General features: G+C 42.2%; 1 protein-coding gene across 1 annotated transcript in view; it reads right to left on the bottom strand.

The window, feature by feature from the left end:
• The window catches only part of RYR3 (ryanodine receptor 3), a 358095-nt gene that overhangs the window by 239121 nt on the left and 94360 nt on the right, over positions 1-24614 (bottom strand). The window contains exons 12-18 of the mRNA XM_019627208.1: positions 23524-23645; positions 14249-14417; positions 12697-12832; positions 10351-10446; positions 8769-8887; positions 3132-3265; positions 1119-1360 (exon numbers count right to left, since the gene is read on the bottom strand). Of these exons, the coding sequence (XP_019482753.1) occupies positions 1119-1360; positions 3132-3265; positions 8769-8887; positions 10351-10446; positions 12697-12832; positions 14249-14417; positions 23524-23645 (1018 nt within the window). The remainder of the gene's footprint in view (positions 1-1118; positions 1361-3131; positions 3266-8768; positions 8888-10350; positions 10447-12696; positions 12833-14248; positions 14418-23523; positions 23646-24614) is intronic.

Raw genomic sequence — 24614 nt, 5'->3', positions numbered from 1 at the left:
AAAAAAAAAATGTTTAAAATGAATATAAAACAGCACACACACATACACACAACCATACTGACCAATTGAAAATAAAGACCAGCTACAAGAAACATGTCATCAGGGATTGAGCTAACGGCTTTAGCCTGAAAGCTAAGGGAAGAAGGGAAATGTGATGGCTTCCCAGTTACAAAAGAAAAAGATACAGGTTTGTCTTTTAAAGACAAACTTTTTCCTCATATTGGATTTAAGGTAGAATGTGTGTCATGGTTCCTTATGCAAGTGGCACGCAGCACAATGCTTATATAAGGGATTTCTATATGGGACACAATGTCTCCAATTACAGTTTTGCAAAAGACGCAGGTAAGACATGCTGTGGACAACAGACAGTGGGGTAGAGCTCTAATTCTGGGACGAAAGCTTGAGTGTTCTTCTTGCATTTTCACCTAGGCAGAAGCCAACCTGTTCCTCCACAGGCACAGGCCATGGACATGGTTGGGGAAAACATTAATGTTCATGCTAGAAAAGGAAGCTTTGGATTCTTCTTAAAAGATCAGCATCTACTGTGTCAGGTACAGATCCAGACATTTCATAAAGTGTATCATGAAGCAATACGCTGCACTGACAAGATGATAGACTTGTAGTCGGAACTGGATCCTTTCCAGTGTGACTGTGAATAAATTCCTTAAATATTTTTGGGCCTCAGTTTCCACATCTGTAACATAAGGTCAGTATCATCTATCTTAAGGGGCCATTGTAAGGGTAAAAATGAGAGGAAAAAAATGTTCAAAAGGTATATAGCTCACTACCCAGGAAATGAATGCTGAGTCTCTTTCTCCATCCCTGTTTGCCCATAGAATCCTGAAATCCTATGCAATTAGGATTGGACAGACACAGATGCTGAACTTGAGAAAGGCGAGGTGATCTGTACTGGACGATGCAGGTGGTAGTACCAGAGCCATGGTTTAAAATCAGGACAGTCTCTTTTCAGATCTGACACTCTTCTCACCTAACCATCTATTTCCTTGAGACTCTCAAGTCTATTATCATTTGAAGAGAAAGCGACCATTTCCACTCCAGCAATTCAAGCCTCAGTCATCCCTGGAAAAAGGGGCCAAAGCCTTGAGCAAGGCACTCACCTGACCAAAGGTGGAGTCCATCAAAGCCATAGGAGTACAGGTCATCACCAACGCCGTTGCCTCCCCACCCTTCTCCGCCTCCGGGGTATGGAGCATAGCCTGACGAAGAGGCCCAGCCCACCCGCAGGTGTGTGGGCTCTGCCATTAGAAAGGGCTCCACCTGGTCAATAATGAGCTCGAAGTACCACTTCTTATACTGCGCTGAGCCTTCAGCAACTCCCAGGAAGACATTTGGCCGAACACTGAAATTAAACATGGGACAGGACGCATTTATAAACTCTTAAGAATGGAGAAAGCAAATTGAACCAGACCATGAAGCATTGGCCCAGTGAAACCCAATTGCAAGAGCCATTTTGTGTTTTTTTGTATTGTTCTAAAGTATGAAAAGTTTTGAGCATCCTTTGAACACTTGATCAAGTTCTTAGTGGGAGGTGTTAGAACAACATTAATTCCATTGTAAAATGTAAAGGATCTCTCTCTATTTAAATGTTCCATTCAAGGCAACCAACATTTACAGAGTGGCAGCCACAGGTAAAGGTGTTCAAAACGTCATGTAGAATTGCGTGCTTACAAACTCTTGTTTCTTATTGTAAGTGAAAGAAATGACTTACTCATTTGGTAAATTGGCTTAATCACCCCCATTTTCACATCAGCAGCTTTGTCACCCAAGCATTATTAATAACAATGGCCTCTTGAAAGCATTAAAAAGTCACATTAGAAATAAGCCGGTTAGAGAGGACAAATAATGTATGGTATCACTTATATGTGGAATCAAAAAAAAAAAAAAAGTTTGACTCATAGAAACAGAGTAGGAAAGTGGTTGCCAGGGACTGGGAGGGGGGAATTGTTGGAAATAGAGGTTGGTAAAAGGGTACATACAATCTTTCAGATATAAGATGAATAAGGTCTGAGGAAGGATCTAATGTTAAAACATGGTGACTACATTTCATAATTGAAATTTGCTAAGAGAGAATTAAATGTTCCCATCAAAAAAAAAAAAAAAAACGAAAAAGGTAAACAAGTGAGGTGATGACTGTCTTAATTAACTCTGGGGAACATTCTTTCACAATATGTATGTATATCAAATCATCATGTTATACACTTCAAACATTTTACCATATTGTTGGTCAATTTTATTTCGATAAAGCTGAAAACAATAAAATTCAACCTAAATGACAGGAAAAAGTAAGAAAAAAGAAGTTACCCTTAGGCAACCTTGAGGGCTGGAGGTTTTAATGTATCCTACAAAATGGTTAAGAGCTTGGGACAAAACGCTTGGAGTTTTCCTGAGAGGTCTACTATTCTGGGTGGGGGCAATGTCCCATTTTGGGTGGGCAGGAAAAAACCAGGCTGGTACCCAAAAGAGAAATGTTTGTATGGATGGCTCAGGTCTGCCGGCTGCTCTCGCCTTCAGAGGGGAGGTTCTTCTCTCACCATTGTAGATTAGGAAGTGGGTCTAGGTGGAAAGTTGCTGAAGAACCTTAGGCCCGCCGAGTCCAGGCTCAGTGAGTTCACGACTCAGATGTGGCTACATGAATGGACCAGCAGCCTAGGGCTCCGCCTGGGCCCGCCCTTTTCACTCTGACCTTCACAGATATTCCTGGGCAGATGGCCATGTGCCAGAGGATGCAAGAAACCGCAGTATCAACATGGGACATCCATTCTATGAGAGGTTTTTAAGAAAAAAGTTGGTGTATCAAAATAAAAAAGGTGTACGATATGAAGAAGGTACAAGATCTGCATTAATGTTTGAAATAAAACACGGTACATTCTTCAGTCCTCAGGTGGGTGCATGTGCTCCACCATTGGCCACTTCAGGAAAAAGGGTTGAGAAACTCTGCTGAAGGAGTTGGCGTACAAGGCCCTAAAAATGCACACATTTGCCTGCTTTTGTCTTATGGGCCCAAATCATCACGGACATGATGGGTGGGTGGCTTTGGAGTTCAGATCAGCCCTCTTCCTTCCCTGTCTGGAGACAAGATGGCCATTTTGGAATAACGGTGGTGGCCTTACCTTGTCACGTCGTTAATCAGCCGTGTCTGCAGGAGCAGGTTTCTCCGGGGAAGCAAGTTGTCACAGATCAGGTTCTGGTTGGCTCTCACGGCGACCCCATTGCAGAGACAGAGGGAGCACAGCACATCTAGAACCTGCAGCAGGGGACACCCGCAAACCTCAGGCCCACCAGCAGGGCAGTGTGGGCATGACCTGTCTGATGAGACACATGAAGAAAGAAGGCCTTGTGCAGGGTCGGGGCTAGGTGACAGGTGAGAGGACCTGCTCAGCATCAAGGAAGCCTCACTCCATCACCAGGCCTGTGCGAGCGATGCCCCAGGGAGTTCTGCCTCTTGGGGAAATGAGGCTGGGCTTCCCTGCAGCCCTTCTGCCTCCGTCTGGTGCTCCTTTCCTCCAAACCATGCAGGTCACCTGTGGTTACTATTGTTTAAAGTGGGTAAAGAGACTGGGCCCTGATTACGAACTGCCTAGGTTAATATCCCACCCAGGGACCAAACTAGGATGAGGCGAGGCATCAGGTGTACAAAATCCAGGCACCATTCCCTCCAGGAGTTGTGCACGAGAAGAGGTGTGAGCGGAAGGCTTCCCACTGACCCCAAACTGAAGCCCGTGCTCCCGCTGGGCCTGGACAGCCCTCTGCACCACCACCAGCAGGGACTCATACAGCTCTTCACAGAAGGCTCTCGAGTCCCACTCAGCTTAGGTCCCTGGCATGCGGCAGGCTTGTGAGCGTCATGTGGGCGGGATAGAGGTGATAGTAGGGCAGATTCCGGTCTGTGGGTCTCTCACTGTGAGATCATCAAAACCCACTAAGATACCCTTATGATCCTAAAAATCTGTGTTCAAAAACATTTTACCTGCTCGCCTTCTCCCCTCTAGAGTGAGGGCAGACTTGCAAAGGCACAGGTGGCCCCTGAATGTATGAGACTAGCCACCAAGCCATTTATGTTTCTTTTTGTTTCCTGGCTGCCTGGGAAGTGGGAACAGCCCCGCCGCCTCCACCATACGCTGGCCTCTCGTCCACTCTGTCTCCTTGTGCAGCGTCCTCTTTCATTCAGAATTTGTGCTGCTATTATGACTGGGCCAGGCACTGCTGCTCCCTCTCTCCCCAACGGGAGGAATGTGCGAACAGCAGTAGATAAGTAACAGCCAGGGCTGTGGCCGGCAGTGCCGACAGGGAGGGGGTGGCTGCCTTTCAGTCTCTCCAAGTGACCACTGAAGACTCAGTGCTTAGTGGGGTTGGATGGCTGCAGGTTATTGGTGGCATCTGTATCCATCATTCTCACAAACCAATTTTCTACCCGACTTTCTGAGTGTCAATTTTGTTCTAGATACACACAAAGCACATTTATGGGACAAGCAGAAAAGAATCCCAAAGGTGGTTTTATGGACTCTTACCATCACCACTGCGTGAAACATATGGGCAGTGGGGCTGGAAATCCAGAGGGTAATTTCTCACTCTGAGAAAAACCCCATAGATGACCAGGAAATTAAATATATAATACTTATCCAGCCTACCACATGCTTTCATCTGTTTTGCCTTGGAGTGACAGCCACAGAGCCTTGCTGTCACAGCCTGAGGAAGAGCAGAGCTTAATCCACATACAATAGGACCCACAAATGGAAAAAGGGCTCTGTGAAAAACATACAGCCTAACAGAGTGGTGCCTCACCTATAAGTAAATGGTGCCGTAGAGAACTGTGGCTGACATAGTTTAGGCTGTGCGTTAGAAGGCATATCTGTGGGTAAAATGGGGAATGGAGACACACTTCCTTTTCTAAATAAGTTTAACTGGGTTCTACTAAAATTGAAAGGAGTGTAAAGACGGTCAGGCCACCAGGGGGGCACCTGTAGGTCATCTGTACTTTCTGATGGAGAGGGACCATCTCAGCAACCTCTGGGAAGTGTGCCTTGCTATGGCAGGTACTGCTAAGCGGCCACCAGACACTGTTTCCTTCTCATCCTGAGCACATAAGAGGCTACATTCCCCAGCCTCCCCTGCAGTTATGTGAGGTCATGTGACTGAGTTCTGTCCAATGAAAAGTGGGCACTATTGCTTTGGTGATGTACTGGCCCCTAAAAACCCACACAGTCTTCCGTGCATCGTCTCTTTTCCCAGCTGGATATAGAGATCAAGAAAGGATTACAATCCCCAAGGGTCTCTGTACTCCAAGTGTGATCCAGCAGCCCTGGTATCACCTAGAAGCTTGCCAGAAATACCAAGCCTCAGACATCACCCCTCCTCCCCCAGACTTACCAGATCAGAGGCTTCATTTTAACATGATCCCCAGGAGATTCATAAGCCCACTAAAGCCTGTGAAGCTCTGTCCCAGGGGATGAGGGTGCTGCTAGGTGGAAGGAGCCTGTGTTTCTGAATTACCACACAGAATGGAGCCCTCCCACCGATTAGCCTCAGGCTGAGAGGAGGCCTGCGTATGTGTATGTATATGTGTGCATGTATCTTGATCTATATACGTATATGAGCTTCCATCCATGCAAGGTGAGATGGGAGTGTATTTTGGCTCTACTAATTCATTCCTTTTACTCATTTATTATACCTTCAACAAACATGTACTAAATAAATGCCTGTCATGTGTAACACACGAGCTTGGCACGATGGCGTTTCCAGAGGTGATCCCTGCTGTGAAGGAATGTTGCGTCTGTGGGAGAAATGTGTAAACATAACTACAATAAAAGGCAGAGCGGAACCACCACTGAAGAGGGCAAGGTGTACAAGGGTTGAGGGGAGGAGACCACATCCAACTGGAATAAGGGAAAGCTTCATAGACCAAGTGGCATTTTAACTACGATTTGAAGGGAAGATAGAGTTTCGATGGGTCTTGGAAAAGCAGGAGGTGGGAAGATGCTGAGGGATTGAGGGGCAGAGCGCATTCATAAAATGGGGAGTGGATAGTGCACCCCACTCCTGCCAGAAATATTTTTCACTGCAAATACTGTGTTTCTCTCTATCGAACCTGGTGACCTCAAATTTGATCATGCTTTAAACGAGTGGCAGTGCTTTCCATGGCAGGGACAGAGCTAGCAACTGAAAACGCTTAGAGAGGAAGGGGAAGTATAATAATTGCCACTATTGTTAATACTCGCCATTCTAAGCCTGTGGCTGCAGGCGGCATGGTACAGAAAGGGGTTTCTCAACCCCACGAGATGCACAAGCCTTTTTAAAAAGAAAAACGTCATAACCCTGAAGACCACCTTCACGGATGCTCAAACTCCAGTCTTAGAAACATGAACTTCTCATATGAGAATGCCTTCTAATTGTGAATTCTTCACTGCAAAGAGGTTTGTATTTAGATAACTATAAAAATAACACAAAAAGAAACAGATTCTCACAGAACATGTGGACCCTGTCACAGACTTCAGCCTGAGACACCTGGAAGGAACATCCAAGTTGGAGTTGGGCAATATAAATTTTGGTCCTAGCCTATCATTAATTCGCCCTGTGGCCTCTGGAAGTGGCTTGACATCTCAAAGGCATGTCCCTGCCTTGTTTCTGCCTCTGTCAAGTGGAAATAACAATGCTACTTCATGGCATCACAACGAGGACTACAGAAAATACATGTGAATGCTGAGGACAGTACCTGGCATTTGCCAAATGCAAAATAAATGTTAGCTATCATCGTCCTCATTATTACTGACACTGTTGGAGGAGTTGGGAGGTGCCTCGTGGCTCTCAATTTCTGTAATATTTAGTCACTGTCTTCCTGGAAGACCGAGTGAAGGGGGCAGAGACACCTGAAAACCTAGGATTGGAGAAAAACAGCAGTCTGGGTAAGAAAACATTCCCTTGGCATTTTCCAAGCAAAGATGAAGTGTTGCAATGGAAGTCTGGTCTGCACTCAGCACATTTTTTTGCAAAGCTACCACAAATACCCCTGCTGATGTTCTGAGACCAGGCTTCTTTTTGAAAACAGAAGTTATCCAAGCTTAGAGAGGAGGAACTGCCTTCATGGCAAGTCAGCCTTCATCCAAACATCGATCAAAAGACAAAAAGGGGACATCCCCGAGGAGACTCTCTATGCACTAAGACCACAGTGCCTGAATGCTGACAACACTGCCAGAATTTTTCAGTGTCTTGGCTCTTGAAGATTTAAGAGTACTCTGCTAGCACACTTAGGTAACATATCAGGCCAGGTATTGATTCCTAGCAAACTACTTCAACTTAACTAGGCCTCAGTTTTCTCAACAGCGGAATGGGTAGAAAGTAATCAACTTGCCGTCGAGCAACATCCATTAAATGCTTTATGGCTTTTGGCTAAAAGATGCCCTAACAAATCTGGGTATTTATTCAATGCATTATGTGGTGTGATCACAAAGAAACCCGGGGACAGTGACATGACAGCAGCTTTCCTCATGACACCTGCCCGTAGCTCATGGCTCAGGCCAGGTGTTACTCGAATACTTATCAGTTATTCTCCTTACCCTTTGCAGATGGGAAGAAACATGTTGGAACATCCAGAAGCTGCACTGAAGCTGGAGCCTCACGCTTGCTTTTGATTTACTACAGTTGGGAAAGCAATTACAGAGCCCACATATTTCTTTCTATCCTTTGCCAAGCAATTTCACGATGCTGAAGACCATGAATTTTTTGCTTCCTAAGGATGATACATATCATCTAAGGGAGCAATGCTGCAGAGGCTCGTTCTCCTGGACCTCTGGAGATGTGTCTCAAACGTGCAGTGCCCCCAAACGATGGCAAGCAGAGAGGGCCAGTGATCAAGCTGAGATCCTTCCTCTCTGCATGAGCCCAGCTGCTGTTCCTCATGTCCAGTCGTGCCCTCTGCTCTTGAAATACACTCCCTCGGCCTTAGAGTACCTGCCTAATTAGTCCGTGAAGCAACTCTCATGTATGAAGGGCATATGTTGAAGGGTTGGGATAAGACATATTTTCATAGACTTTCCCCAAAGATCATGGTGTCTTCCAAAATATAATTCCACACAAAGAGAGATATTAGAGCTTTAAGAGACCTCAAGAAATGGATATAGCAGGTGGAAACCTTAGTAAGTGAAGTATAGTCATCTCCATTTTTCAGATGAAATAACTGAGGCCCAAAGTCACACCGCTTTTTTGTATGAAAGGATGACTACTTCACTTGGTTCAATTCATGGTAAATCTAATTTCATTTGATAACATGCCTTTCTGTGCTATTTTTATCTGATTTTTGTATATTATCTCCTTTCTACACAATTTTTATCTTTTGGATACCTTCTTAATACGGCTTAGTGTTAGCTGTTTCATTCACTAATCTCCTCGACCCTAGGATGGGAGCAGGTCCTACAGCAGGCCTTGTGTGGACTCCAGCCAAGCATTTCGCACAGTCAGCTGTGTGCTGAGGGCTAATGATATGCTCAGGATTTGGGAAGCTGGTGGGAATAAAGGGAGGCCATCCAAGATCCAGTGTGACTGGCTTGTAGTATGCTCCTAGGCAAGGAAGGGTCTTTCAGAATCTTGTTTACCAAGGGTTGTTTTTTGTTTTTTTTTTAAAATCAAAGCCAAGAAAGAGAGCAGTCAACAAACAAACTCTCTGTACCACACAATGGTTACTAAGTGGCAGAAAGGGAAAAAGACAGGTAAAGTCAATCACCATTTGGGTTTGTTTGTTTGTTTTCCATACCCACCTTGTGATTCCGCCCATGTTTATCCAACAGGGAGATGATGGACTTGATGTGGCCCTCTGCTATCAGATTTAAGGCTTCTGGGCTTTCAATCAGGATGCAGTGCAAAACTTCCAAGATACCTACATGAGTGCCACAAAAATCATTGAGACATTAAACAGCCTGCAAAACTGACCATAATTTAAAAAGCTGAGCATGAAAAGACCATTCTCAGGGGACAGAATATTATCAATTCTCTGAATCTATGAACTATTTCCAGCTAGAAGGAAGATGCAGTCATCTGTGGTAAACCTCAGGAGTCTCTGGGGCCAACCTATCTGTAATTAGAGGTGAGTTTATTCTGCACTAACCCCATTTCCCTCTTCCTGGACAAAGACACAATCCTTCTGTGTCAAAATATAGAGAAACAGCTATAAAATGGAATTCTTAATTTGATCGAACCAAGCAATATTTAATTTAAAAATAGACAGAAAAGTAGATGCCCAGTGTACTACAAATTCTAAAGCTCATTGAGGTAATTTTGACAATATCAGAGTGTTCCTCAAATAAGCGTATATCTAGGAATCGCCCCAGAATTTATTTTTATTTTAGATGCCCTGGAGTAGCAAACAAATTGTAAGCTCACTAAATAAAGACTATTTGGCTTTGCTCCATTTTCTAGACATTCTGGATGGTTTTCTATATTAAGTGAAGGCTTAAGAAAAACTAACAGGTGCCCCTGCAGCCTGGCATCTGTAAGGGTAACACCATAATGAAAAGGCAAGGGAAGTAGTTGACCAATATCTTCATTGGTTTCACAGAGAAAATTCCTCTTCATTCTGGTTTTCAAGATTTTCATAAATTACCCTGAAATGTAGTTTGGCCCAAGGGAGGAGTTATGGAAGAAAACAGAGGCTTAGGGAGACACATGTAGGTGGATGGTCCTGGGGGAGCCTTCCCTTGGCCTTTCTTATCCAAGCTCCTGACGCCTCTAGATAATGGAAAAAAGCATCAAAACCTTTCAGTTTCCCAGAGGGGGGCAAGCACCTGTCCTGTTCATTCATCTCCGAGAAAGCCAACTGCTGAGCCTCATGGCATGGTCACTTGGTCACTTACCAATAGTGACTACACTCTTGGCTCAAATTCTCTGTGAGTCATGAAGGACTCTAGATATGCTGTTAAGGGTGACTCAGGAGGTGGGAGGACCGTCATTTCCTCTGATTCCACAGTCATCCTTCAGTCTTGCTTCTAACCCAAAGTGTTAGGAGGACCATGTCCAGACAAGGGTTTAGAAACCCAGAGAGAGTCCAAGTAGCAATAAGTAGGCGACCAGGACCCTGAGTGGGAGGCGATTAAAGGACCCAGGGGATGAAGATGTAGGCACAGAATGAAAAATGAAAGAGATGAGATACTGTTGAAGTTGGGTTAGAGTTATTAAATGAAGTTATGGGGTGCCAGGAAGATTTGGCACTTTTTTGTTGTTGCTAAAGTAATTATTTGCAATTTAGTGGAGAAAAGAATTGTTCAAAGATCAACATTATTTCCTTTTTTTTTTACAGAAAAAAGAGAAGGCCACCTTCTCCAGTGATTTCTTGTCAATTCTTACCTGAGGAAGATTCTAGTCTGTCCAATTTGCTGATTAGCCAATCCAGGTTATTGGAGAATTGAGTGCAATTGTTTCTGTTTCCACGAATGAGGGCAGCTGTGAACGATGGAAACGTTTGATCATGTAGGTTAAAGGACACAATGGTGATGAGCATAAGATCCTGGGAAGCTGCTAAAAATACTTCATATACTTAGCAACTAAAAAAAACTGAATGGCAATCTTCCCCTCTCTAGGCCTTTGATACAATCCTGTTTCTGGATTTAGAAAACTAAAAATCTAGCATTCACTCAAATATTTCCAGAGACTCTGCTATGTACCAGGCACCTGTCTAGTTGCTGGGGAAAGAGGAGAGGGAACACGGCAGCAGGATCCTTGCGTTCCTGAAGTAAGAGGAATCGACAATAAACATACAAATTAATAAAATTCCTTCAAATAGTGATAAGCAAGAAAATAATATCTGCTTGATTAGTGGCTTAAGAACTCAATTTTTTGCAATGTCTTCTGAAACCTAGCTAGAAATTTATTTTTCAGTGCTAAAGGAAGGCGCCCAAATAAACACAGCTGGAAAGGTTGGTGAAACTAATAGATAAGTAACAACTAAACATGAAACTCCAAAATATCTCAAACACATCAGTCTATGGCAGGGGTTCCCTAAGTGTGCTCCCCTGGGCCAGAATGTCAGTGTCAGCTGAGATTGTTAGAAATGCAAATTCTCTGGCCTTCTCCCAGATCTAGTGAATCAGAAACTCTGGGGAGAGGACCTACGATCTGTGCTTTAACAAGCCCTCCAGTTGATTCTGATGTGTGCTCATGTTTGAGAACCACTGACAGATGATATAGCTAAAGGAAGCAGGGAATATGTTGTCGTTAGATTTTCACCCATCTGGACCAAGGAATAACCTTCCCTCCATAGGCCAATGTGATAGATGCAACTTAGGAACAAGTCCATGTAACTTGGTCAGTCCCAAGTACCTTACTCTTTGTGTTGTAGATTTTCAAAGACTGGGCTTTTACAGATGCTTATAAGGTATTTGGATAAGGAAAGGTCTGCCTCAGGACCTCTGCTTTGCACTTGCCCAGTTAGTGGAGGGCAGAATTTGGTCTGAGCTCCTAACCTGCTTTTCAGGTCAGCTTAAGCTTAGGGAGTTGGACTGCCTGGGGTCAAGCCCAAGTTTCTACCACTTGTCACATGTGTGACCCTGAGCATTTCTGAGCATCAATCTCTTCATCAATAAAAAGGGGTTAAGAGTAGTCCCTACACATTTAAAGAGCTGCTCTGAGAATCAAAAAGAGATATTCCACTGCTTGGTGTACAGTGCTCAGTAAATGTTAGCTATTATAATAATTACTACTGAGTTTGAGCTGTATCATTACAAAATATTAGGGTCACACAGTACAGGGGCAGTCCAATCAGTCTAACTCTTGATGTTGAGAATGGGTCCAACCTGATTTTTCTGGGCTCCCCTCTGGCCCGCTGAACTTTTTATGGATTTCCTCTAATGGAACATAGAATTCAGAGTGAAGCCTTGAAATGCTGTATTGTCACCATGTCTGAGTGACCACCAGTGGCCACCTTCCTGTCAACCACTGTCCTGTCGCCTGGCAGTCCGTGTAGTGGGACTGGTTACAGCAGCCACCAGAACATCAGTACACACTCAGTATTGTGAGAAGAAAGGCTGGGTGCCAGAAACCCTTACTCACTACCTTTTTCCCCCACAAAATAAAATAAGCAGGAGTTATGACTGACCAATAAGCAGACAGTGAAAAGAACAGTTTAAGAAAGTAGTCACCCTTGGGTGCTGATAACACCGAGGTTATCAGCGTGGTGTTGATAACACTGAGGTTGCTGGTTTGATCCCCGCATGGGCCACTATGAGCTGTGCTCCCCCCCATAAAAGAGTCAACTATGCCATTGTAGCATGAAAGCAATGTGTAACCAATGACCATGGCGGTTCCCCAATAAAAATTAAAAAAAGAAAAAAGTAGCCACCCTTAAAGTGAGGGTGTCAGAAGTCAAGAATTTGGGGGCGCCATAAACATGTTTTAGTCTTATTCCCTCATGTTAAAGGTGAGGAATTGAGATTCAGAGAGTAGTAAGCGTTTCACAGGTAGTTTTGGCAAAACTGAGCACCCTCTGCTTCCGTCTCCTGCTGACTTCTTGCTCTAAGCGAGGAAAGCACAATAAGCTGCAGTGAACAGAACGAACGAACGGCTGGGTTAGAATCCACAGGTTAACAAAAGGCTTCCGAGGAATGAGGCGAGATGACAATCCCGGTGAGTCAAGTGGAGAGCCCATAAAGACCACCCTTGGAAATCTTCCCAGGGAGAGGCTATGTGTGTACTCACCCAGCAATTTGTACAGGAGGTTCAGGATTTCTTTCCAGGCCATGCCACTCTCTTCCCTGGCAATTCCTGCGAAGTGGGCTACGCTGTTGTAGATATTTAAGCGATCGATGCAATTTAACACAAGGGCCAACATTCCCTGTGAAGGCAAGTGGGGGTGGGGGGTGGGGTGAGGGGTGAGGAAGAGTGAAAATTCCTGATGACAAAAGCAGATCGCTTTTGTTCTGTCCCCACCCAGATCATTCACCTTTGAAGGCTGATAATGCTAACATGCAAGTAGGCCTTCATGGTGCCAGCTTGGGTTTTGTTTTTTTTCCTCCCTATAAACAAAACATGCATTTTTATGCCCCGATACCTAAATAGCATTGGTTTGGAGTGAGTCAGCAGTCTCCTCTCACAGGCTTGCCCCCTTGTGTTTAACTCAAACCAAGGACATACTGAGGAAGAGGGAGCGGAAATGAGTCTCACAAAGGCCCGATCTGTGTGGGGTGTGAAATGGCTCTGACTCACCCAGAAACAGCCCTGGAGAGAGTACCTATTTTTCTCTTAAATCTCAAATACGTAATTCCACTGGGATACACAAGAAAACCTTGCTTGCTTCCACCCTCTTACCCCCACAAAAAAGGTGGGATTTAGAGACAATAAAACCAAAAGAGTGTTTTTAATTAGGTTCATCTAAATGACAATACTATGCCACCCAGTAAAAAAAAAGTCTGTACTGAGCTATTCTTAAAGAGATGTAGTTCCAGTAGTCTGTAAGGCATAAAGTCCCCAGGGTCAGTCTGCTTAGATCAGAAGCCTCAGCTGGGATGAGCCTATATCTCAGGTCACTACCCATGGAAATGCCCAAGGGACAGGACCTGTCCCTGGGAACGAGGGGCTGCAGAAGTACAACCATGGCCTGTTAGTGCCAAATCATCATGGCCAAGTTCAGAGGTGGCGTGTGACTTGTCTAAGGTCACACACAGCCAAGGATGGAGCCAGAACTAGGGCCCCTTGAGGCCCAAGTTAGTGTTTCCCGATGCCCAGGCCTCATCCCTAGTGACCCAGATGCTCACCTAAGACCTAGCATCACCTGTAACATTCAAACCAGCTCCTCAGTCATTTCTGAGGTGGTGGAACCTGGGCATCTGTATTTTTCAAACAGGTGTCCTAAGTAATTCTGATACCTTCCAAAGCTTGGGAATCACAGGCAATGCTGTGCTCTAATAGCTCAAATTGACTGAATATGGGTTTTGAATACACATGTGACACTGAAGCTTTCAAATACAATCTGATTAGAATGTGCCAATGTCCACGGCGACCATGCACACCGCCAGCGTCACCAGGGGCGGCTGACAGTGAAGGGCAGCTTCCAGCTCATCCCTTTCTTCTCGGCCTCCTCACTTTCTTGTTCTCTATCATTTCAGCTTAGCAATGACCCACAGCCTTTGGACCAACTTGTTCTGTCAATTCATAAACACGTGCAGGTAGGAAGACAAAGCGAATGGCAGGTACAGGGCTATTTTAGCTAAGGACACAAAGAGAATCTCAATTTCTAATTTTTTGGACGTACCTCTTCCTTGAAAAGATTCTGTCTGTTTTTGAGTGAGCGGAGCTTGTTCTGCTTGTCTTCATGCTGCATCTCTTCCTCTGGGGGCTGGAAATAGGCGATTAAGTCCTGTAGGGTCTGCAGGACCTCTTCTATTGGCAGGGTGACAGGGGCAGCTGTGCGATTGTTTCCACTAAAAAACACAAGGTGGACATGGCTAGGACACCAGGCCTCTGACAGGAACCCTGACAAGTATCCACCAGGTCCTGGTTCCCATGGGCCCCACACCGGGCACCATGTACTGCCCCTAGGGTGGACTCCGTACGAACGTCCACAAATTGATGTTGGCCAACTAACACAGCAACAGAAGACAGTGTTCTGATTCGATTTTAAAGCCATTTCATAAATAAAGGGAAATGTCCCCTGGTTGTCTGCCACACTTTCCCCTTTTTAAATCGAAAACATTTTTTAAAAGTAATAAACTTATTAGCCCACAGTTCTTTTGTATTATTACATGTTCTTCTTGGACTAAACATAAGGCTGGGAGGGTTTCTATCACTAGCCTGCCTCTCCACCTATATCTTTGTCTTCTGTCTCTCTCCATGTATCTTTTTCATACCTCAGCATGTGTTTTTCTCTTAAAGTTTCTGTGGGTGTGCATGCACACACCTGCTTCCCCCGTCCCATTTGGTTATGTCTGTCTCCTTCGCTCTCTATATCTGTCTCTTTCTTCTGACTTCCTGTGTGTGCTCTCCCTCTGTATCTCCCCTCCTCTTTCTCAGCATCCCCCATCTCTCCACATCCTTCTCTCTGTCTCAATGCCTCCCTTCGTGCCCCTCCCACCGTCTCTCGCTCTCTCTCTGTTGTGTTCCTCCTTATCCTGAATGTATCTCTGTATCACTGACTGTCATAATTTTCCAAAAAATCTTGTAATTAATCCTGTGAACACAGAGCAATCAAAAACCTCCACAGACGCCAAATGAGCCCTCATTTTCCCATCCTCTTGAGGATAAAGGCTAAGAGGAATGGGGAAATGGACCTAGCCCCCGTGGAACTGAATCATTGGTCCAGGGGGACTGAGACTCAATCGGTTGACTGTATCAATACTGTCAAAGCTTTCCTTGGGTTAATTTCTAGTGAGTTTTCCTTTGCATTTACAGGGTATCTGTTTATATATTAACCTGGACACATGCTAACCCTACAGAAAAGGCTGAAAAAGCCCTGAAAACACGCAGCTATGAGGTGACAATAATTCCAAATCTGTGTAAAAACATGCCAAGTGCATACAATGAGGGCAGAACCCTAGTGGATTGTACAGGCAGGGAGGTCCTTCTCACCAGTGTATACTCTGGCCCATGGTAGGTGCTCAGGGAGTGTTTACTGATAACTATCTGAGATATTCTTGGACACAGAGTAGGAAAGAGAATGCCATGAGGCCATGAGGTGAAGGTTTGGGACTACAAAACCCAATCAGAAATGACTTCCAAATTCTAGATTCAGTGAAGGGATGAATACATTTTCCTCAATATTTTAGGTTCAGTTGGGAGTTTTTTTTCTCTCTCTCCCTCCCTCTCTCTCTCTCTCTCTCAACACTTTAAGTTTACTAGAGACATTGGTGCCAGTTAAGTATACAGTGTTTCTTCATGTGTTAAGATGAAAAGTGCAAAGGAGAGGTTTGTTGGCATTTTTGTAGCTTGAAAGGACAACGACACGGGGTTGGAAAACCCAGGGTAAAGTCGTGGCATTAACCACATGATACTTGGAGTGCCTCTGAGCCTCTGGTCTTTTACTTTTACACCTGGAAAATAGAAAAGGTACCCTCTATGATTGCCAGGGTCCTTCTGGGTCTAATTTTTTGTTGTTGTTCTGTGGGTTTTCACTGCTGGGTCAACTTCATCTTACCCCTGGAATAAACATCAGTATAACAGTCCTCCACTGGACTGAGGCAGATGCCTCCCTTCCTTCAAAATAGAACACATCCCACATGCCTGGCACTGCAAGACAGTAGTTAAAATAGACATGACCTCTGAATAGCTTCATGGGGCTCACATTCCACCTTAGAAGCTTAGAGAGGAGACCCAGATGGACCCAAAGGGACAGGAACAAGATACTATCTCAATTCAGCACTAACTACAATTGGTACCTATCTCATCTCCAACCTTTTCCCACTCCCTACAGCCACTGTCCCACTACATTCCCAACCTTTGCCAAGGATTTCTTTTGTTAAATTCAAGTAAGACCTCAGGTGATGCTGAATATTTACCACACCACTGTCATGAGACCATTATTTATATTGTTTCCCTCCTAAGGCTAAATTCAGAGGTCAGATGGGAAGTCTCCTCTCCTCAGCAGGGTTTCTGAAACTCCCTCATCTCTCACATTGTTCACCTGTCATACTGGACAGCTCCCAGCAAATCCACAGAGGATGAGAGCACATGCAAACTTTAACCTTCTCTGCTTCACTGTTCTTTCTTGCCCCTTTCCTACTCATTTAACATTAATTTGCTCTCCCAGGAGGCCATCCTCTTCTGGTTTCCGTTTGTACACAGTATGCACTGTTGGTTTCTCAAAAGAGATGTGAGGGGAAGATGTATTTCCAAATTATTTTTTTTATCTTTCACTTGCCAGCTCTTGCAAGATTCAAGTACTATGGTTTTTGCAGCCCCACCTTTGCTGCACTGGTTTATTTTTATTATTCCTTCTTTCTTCTAAAATATCCTGTGGCTGGGAGAATAGAGAATTAACTCCCATTGCAGGTAGAACTTCCAGAATAGTGGAGTGAGGAGTTCAGCAAATCTCTCCCACAAAATTAGGATACAACAAAATCATCTAAAATAACTTTGTAGGGCTTTGGAAATTGAACAAAGGCATACAACAAATTGAGAGGCATGCATTAAAAACATATATGAACCTTGGTAAGAACAGCAGGAGTCTACGGTGTTTCAGGTTGAGGCTGTTCCCATGCCTTTCCCCAGCTTCATAGCTAAGAAGTTCTAACAGTGTGGGGCAGACCGTGTGTGACGCTGCTCGGGAACGACCAGAGAGGGACCTGGCTATCTAGTCATCTCTGGCTGAACATCAGGCCTTCCTTGTGAAGCAGAAAGTAAAATCTTGGACAGAATTAAAACTGCTTCAACTTTAACATGTTATCCAACCCACATGGGTAGCATGCTTGCCTTCTAAGTAATGCTAGGGGAAGGCCTTCAGGCTGAAAGAAAATGACACCAAACAGTGACTAGAATCAACATGAAGAAATAAAGAGCAGCACTGATAAAGAAAATTATGTAGATAAATATAACAGTGCATGTATGTGCATATATATATATTTCTCTTTAGTTCCTGTAACTTTTAAAAAAACAAATGCCTAAGATGATAATTGTAAAACTGTATTGCTGGACTTACAACACATGCAGATGTAATATACATGATAATATCACAAAGGAGCAGGGAAATAATAGAACAATATTGGAGCAAAGTTGCTTTATTTTACTTAAGTTTGTATTAATATCTTTCAAGTTAAATACATACTGAGTTCCCTAGAGTATCCACTAGAAATTCAAGTCAAAAAAGTAGTTTAAAAAAAACTCAACAGAGGAATTAAAATGATACACTAGAAAATATTTAACACAAAAGAAGGCAGTAAGGAGGAACAGAGGAACAAAAAGGACATGAGACATAAAAGACAAATAGCAAAATTTCAGACATAAATCCAACCATTTGAATGATTACATTATCTATAAATAGATTACACACACCAATGAAAAGATTGTCAAACTACATTTAAAAACTCCAATGAATCTACATACTTCATAGATTCAAAGACACAGATAGATTGAAAGTACAAAGAGCCATCTAAATGGCACCCTTAATATGCATGCAGACATTTGGAGTGCCTCTAAAAACACACTTTAAGACACAAAAAAATGTTCATAGAGGAAAAAGGGAGATATTTTATAATCATAAAAGAGTCCATTTATCAGGAAGATACACCAGTTACAAATATATAAGCACTCCAAGACAGAGCCCAAAATATATGAAGCAAAAATTGACAGAATTAGGGAAGAAATAGACAATTCAATAATAACAGAGATTTCAATACCCCATTCTCATTCAGTTAATGTAATGAACTGTAATAATAAGGGACAAAATAACATGATCATCTCAATAGACAAAGAAAAATAATTTGACACAATCTAACACTCATTTAATAATAATAGAAAAACTTCTCAACAAACCAGGAATAGAAGAGAACTTCCTCAACCTGATAAAGGGCATCTACAACAATCCCATAACTAACATCATGTTTAACGATCAAAGACTGAAAGTTTTCCCACTAAGATTAGGAACAAGACAAGGATGTCTGTTCTTTCCACTTTTATTCCACAATTTAGTAGATATCCTAGCTAGTGCAGTCATAAAAAGTTAAACATCCCCAAATGTCCACTGATGGATGAATGGATAAACAAAACGTGGTGTTTAGATACAATGCCATAATATTCAACCTTGAAAAGGAGTTAAATTCTGACACATGCTACAAAATAAATAAAACTTGAAGATATTTTTAATAAGTTAAATAAACCAGACACAAAAGGACAAATATTCTATGATTTTACTTATATGTGGTACCTAGAATTGTTAAATTCATAGAAACTGAATGTAGAAAGGTGGTGACCAGGGGCTGGAGGGAGGGGAGAATGGGGAGTTATTGTTTAATTGATATGGAATTTCAGTTTGAGATGATGTAAAAGTTCTGGAGATGGAGAATGATGATGGTTGCACAACAATTTGAATGCACATAATGTCACTGAATTGTACACTTAAAAATGGTCAAAATGGTAAATTTAATGTTATGTGTATTTTACCTCAAAAATATTAAAAAGTTAAATTTACATATGACTTAGTAATTCCACTCCTAGGTATTACCCAAGAAAAATGAAAACATACACTAATATCCACAGAAGTATTACAGAGAATAACCAAAAATAGAAATAGCCCACTGTTCCTCAATTAACAAATAAACAGAATGTGAGGTGTGTGTTTTGTACGTCTTTCTCTATAGAGATATCTGTATGTATAGTTCTCTCTTCTGTGTATACACACACACACACACACACACACACACAAAATCATACATATATACATACATTCATGTGTGTATATGTGTATCTATATCAATATCTGGTAGATATATGTGAAGAATACTCTTAAGCAATAAAAAGGAAAAGAACACCATTTTGAGCTATAACAGAGATGAACCTTAAAAATGTAATGTTGAGTAAAAAGGCCCAAATCAAAAGACCATATATTGTATGATTTAATTTATCAATTTAATGCATTAAATTAAGACAGTAGATAACTAATTGTCTGCCTAAGGCTGGGGTGGCAACTAGTACAAACTGCAATGGACATAAGGAATTGTTTTGGGGTGATGGAAATGTTTAAAACTGAATTGTGGTGACAGTTGCACAGCTCTTTAAATTTATTGAAATTCACAGCTTCAAACACTCAAAAGGATGAATTTTATGATATGTAAATTATTACCCGATAAAGCTGTTTAAAAATAATTTCCCCGTGGTCAGGCATTTAACTCCTACTTACTTTTCTCTTAAATAACAGCTTTATCTATATACATATCTATATACAATCATCCATTTAAATGGCACAATTCAATGGTTTAATGGCTTTTAGTATATTTAGAGTTGTGCAATCATTACTTCAATCAATGTTAGAACTTTTTCATCAGCTCTCCCCAAAATCTCACACCCGTTAGTAGTCACTCCACTTTTCCCCTCTGATTGCTCCTACACAACCACAAAACTGCTCTCTTTCTCTGTAGATTTGCCTATTTTGGACATTTCATATAAGTGGGATCATGCAATGTGATCATTTGTGATTGGCATTTTTCACTTAGCATAATGTTTTCAAGGTTCATCCATGTTGTAGTGTGTGTCAGAACTCCATTCCTTTTTATGGACAAATCATATTCCATTGTGTGAATATGGCACATTTTATTTATCCATTCATCAGTTGAATGTTTGGGCTGTTTCTACCTTTTGGTTATTACGAATAATGCTACTTTGAACATCTGTGGACAAGGTTTTGCATGGACAATATGTTTCATCTCTCTTGGGCATACACCTAGGAGTGAAACTGCTGGGTCATATGGTAACTCTATGCTTAACATTTTGAGGAATTTCCAGACTATATTCCAAAGTGGCTGTGACATTTTATATTCCCACCAGCACTGTATTGGGGTTCTGAGTTCTCCACATCCTGTCCCACACTTCTTATTAACAGTCTTTTTTATTATAGCCGTCTTAATGGGAATAAAGTGGTGTTATCTCACTATAGTTCTGATTTGCATTTGCATTTTCCTGATGGCTAACAGTGCTGAAGATCTTTTCATATGCTTATTGGCCACTTGTATATCTTATTTGGAGAAATGTCTATTCAGATCCTTTGCTCATTTTTTTAAATTGGTTCATTTTTCTTTTTAATGTTGAGTTGTGAGAGACTTTATTCTAGATACAAGTCCCTTATCAGATATATGATTTGCAAATATTCTTTCCCATTATGTGGATTGTTTTTTTTTTTCACTTTCTTGATGGTACCCTTCGCAGCAAAAAAGTTTTTAATTTTGATGAAGTCCAATTTATTTAGTTTTTCTTTTGTTGCTTTTGTTTTTGGTATCATATTGAAAAAACCACTGCCTAATCCAAGGACATGAAAATTTAAGTCTATCTTTTCTTTTCCAGGTTTTACAGTTTTAGGTCTTATAATTGGATCTTTGATCCATTTTGAATTAATTTTTGTATATGTATGAGGTAAGGGTCACTGTCTTTTAAGAAAAATATAGGGGCAGAGGTTGAGAAAATTGGGGGTCAGATAAACTGTCCACCTCTAAAATGGTGCTTCTGGTAACAGTTCAGACTACATGAAAAGCTCATGTTTGCATGTAGCTATCTTTTTCTGCCTATATCAAGCCATTCGTTCTTATAACTTTTCTTTGAAGAAGAGGGGCATATCTGGATATAAGGAGGCATAGAAAGGAGGAAATATTTTGCTCAAGGATCACAGGAAACCAGTGGCAGAACCAAAAGCAGACAAAAGATGGTTGACTTGCCTCAGTTCCATCCCCTGGCAGACATATTTCTATTGTGTACTTTGTCCAATGTAGTAACAGAACCCTTGATTTGTGCTGGGCACATAAGCCAACCAACTAGGTGTCAGCCTCCTCACACCTAGGTGTGGCCATGTGACTAGGTTTTAGCCAGTAGAATTTAAGATAAAATAATCAACTTCTGGATCATATCTTTTAAAAAAGAAATTGTTGCCCTCCACTTTGTCTTTCTTCCCCCTTTTGCATGACAGACTTCAGACATGGTGCCAGCAGGCTATTTTTTATCACGTGGATAAAGAAACATACCAGGACAGTGGTTGTCAACTGTGGCTGAATATTAGAACCACCTGGGGTGCTTTAATTAAAAGCTGATGCTTGTTAATTTGAAAAGATATATGCAGCCTATGTTCATTGCAGCATTATTTACAACAATAGCCAAGATATAGGAGTCCATCAATAGATGAATGGATAAAGATGTGGCACATATATACAATGAACTGTTATTCAGCCATAAAAAATGAAATCTTGCCATTTGCGACAACATGGATGGACCTAGAGAATATTATGCTAAGTGAAATAAATCAGGCTGAGAAAGACAAATACCATATGATCTCACTAATATGTGGAATCTAAAAAACAAATGAATAAACAAAACAGAACAAACTCATAAACAGAGAACTGATGGGTCAGTGGGAGATGAGCAAAAAAGGTGAAAGGGATTAAGAAGTACAAATTGCCACTTATAAAAATAGACATGGGGATGTAAAGTACAGCAGAGGGAATATAGTCTAATATTGTAATAACTATGTATGGTGTCAGGTGGGTATTAGACTTATTGGGGGGATCACTTTGTAAGGTATATAAATGTCTAGTCACTATGTTGTACACCTGAAACTAATATAATAGTGTATGTCAACTATAACTGAAAAATAATGTTTAGAACAAAAATCTAAAAAAAAAAAAAAGCTGGTGTTCGGATTTCACCCCAGGGATTCTAACGCAATTGGTCTGAGGTGCCACCTGGGTATCAGGGTGTTAATAGCTTCCAAGATGAATCTAACATGGGGCCAAGGTTAAGACCCCTCTATTCCAGGGCAGCGGCTTGTAAACTTGAGCATGCACCAGCATCAACTGGAAGGCCTCTTAAAACATGACTTTCTGGGGGTGCCATTCCCAGCTGTCTGATTCAGTAGGTTTGGGGTAAAACCAGAGAATTTGTATTTTTAACAAGTTCCCAGGTGATGCTGCTGTGCTGGTCCAGGGACACACTTTAAAAACCTGTAGGAGATCTCAAAGCAGCTTCACAGAAGGAACCCGAGCCCCAGTGGCCAGAGTATTTTCCTTAAAACACTCACCTACCCTCCAATTATACTTTAAAGAAAAATCAAAGCTTATCCTGAACTGCAACAGCAACTTAGCTTCTATCTTAACTAACACACATTCCTTGGTTCATAGTGTTTCAACAAGAAGAAAAGTAAAAAATATTAAATTTTTTTCTCACTTCATGCAAATTCACACAAGAAATTTAAACCCTCTTGGCTTTGGAGCTATTTTCCCACAAAAGAAGGATGGTTTGGAACACTGCCCTGTTTACAACAGAACCCGTTCCTCCTGGTAATTGGTGAACACAAGCCACAGAGTTTGGTTTTGGCAGCATGGCTAAGGCTGGGGGGTTATGACCCAAGCAGGCAGTTCAGTTACGTTACGTCTCAGCCATAGTTGGGTAACTCAAGGCTTCCCATGAAACTGACTTGGATACAAACTACAGCAACGATTCTGAATGGTGAGGAAAGCCTTTCTAAATAGCAGAGAGGGAGTGAGTCTATTTCTTTTCTCTCCTTCCCTCTCTTTCCCTCTCCCCACATCTTCACACACTAATACAAAAGGGACTTAAAGCACTCCAGCTGTCTTCACTTCATTTTCCTGAGAAGACCTTGGGTATTCATGCCACCAAGCTGAATAACCAAGGGGGCTTGAACATTTGTTGGGCAAAGAGAGAGGGTGGTAGGTCACCATGTGGGAAATAGGTTTCAGTCCCAAGCTCTCTCCGGTAAAGCCCTTTGCAGGTGTTTAATTATTTCCTGCAAACACTCACAGTATTAAAAGGAGGGTGGGTAGTTGGGATTGGAAGTCCACAGAATAGAAACTGCCAGGAGAGCAACGAAAAGAACTCACGTACCTTACAAACTGGCTGAATAAGGCAGTTGTGTTCCGGATGATCCGAGCAGCCTGGGACTCCTCACGCTGGCATCTCTGCAGCATTAATCCATCATCCATGTGGCCTTCCTGATGGAGTATGACCTACAGAGCCAAGCACACCAGGTCCAGGTTACGCGTGACTCCACAGCTGGGTAGTCAACATGTCTTACAGTTTCCCTCAACCCTGGAACTCCTCCTCCACAGCCAAGTTCCCCTGGGTCCATTCTGAAAGTGGGACATTAACAAAGTTATCTTGCCCATATGCCCTATTACTGACATATGAATCATTCTTGAGACACGATGCTTTGATGAAAATAAAATTTTATGTGCCACCGTGGTATGAATTACAATAAATTCCTTGGGCCTAGATGGCCAATTTGAAAGGGTGAAAACATACTTTGTAATAGATTTTTCTCTTAAAGTGAACACAAAACCTTATTCTTGGCAATGAAAAAAGTCATTTTGTTAGAGCCTTTGCCTTCGGAGATAAATTGAGGAAGAAGGAAGACACGTTAAAGCAAAACCCTCTACTGGGATCAGACTTGGATTTCTCTCCTTAAGGACAGCCACACTGGGTTAACTTACTGTCAAAGTGGGGAAACAGCTCAAGGTGACTGCTTCTTAGAAAGAAGGTTTGAACACAGGCTGTGGTATCATCAACCTGAGTTCTAGTTCTGTTATGCACATCCCAGTTGCGTGACCTTGGGCAAGTTACTTAACTCCTTGCTTCAACTTCACGACTGACAAATGGACTTATCTTAGAGGGCTCTTTGGAAGATTAGATGATTTACATGTAAATCATTTAGCATGTTTCCTAGAATACACGAGGTACTCAATGAATGTTATAAGAAGCGGTACTTGACCAATCTCAGGTCAGTTACCTGGAAGCTAAGCATACTCATTGATCACCTTTTTGGGTGGAGCTAGCAGCTGTTGATATAGAGGTCAGTACTTTTTCCCTCAAAAGGGTCAAGTGTGTGCAGATGTTAACTGAGATAGTTTGACTCTAGTTCAACTCGGGGTCAAATCTTGATTCAAGTACCTGATGTGGTTTCCTTTTGACATGAGTAA

The sequence above is a fragment of the Hipposideros armiger genome, unplaced genomic scaffold (genome assembly GCF_001890085.2).
Source record: "Hipposideros armiger isolate ML-2016 unplaced genomic scaffold, ASM189008v1 scaffold_724, whole genome shotgun sequence".
Lineage (NCBI taxonomy): Eukaryota > Metazoa > Chordata > Mammalia > Chiroptera > Hipposideridae > Hipposideros > Hipposideros armiger.
Note: the sequence above shows the minus strand (reverse complement) of the source record. Positions and strands in the feature narration are given on the sequence as shown.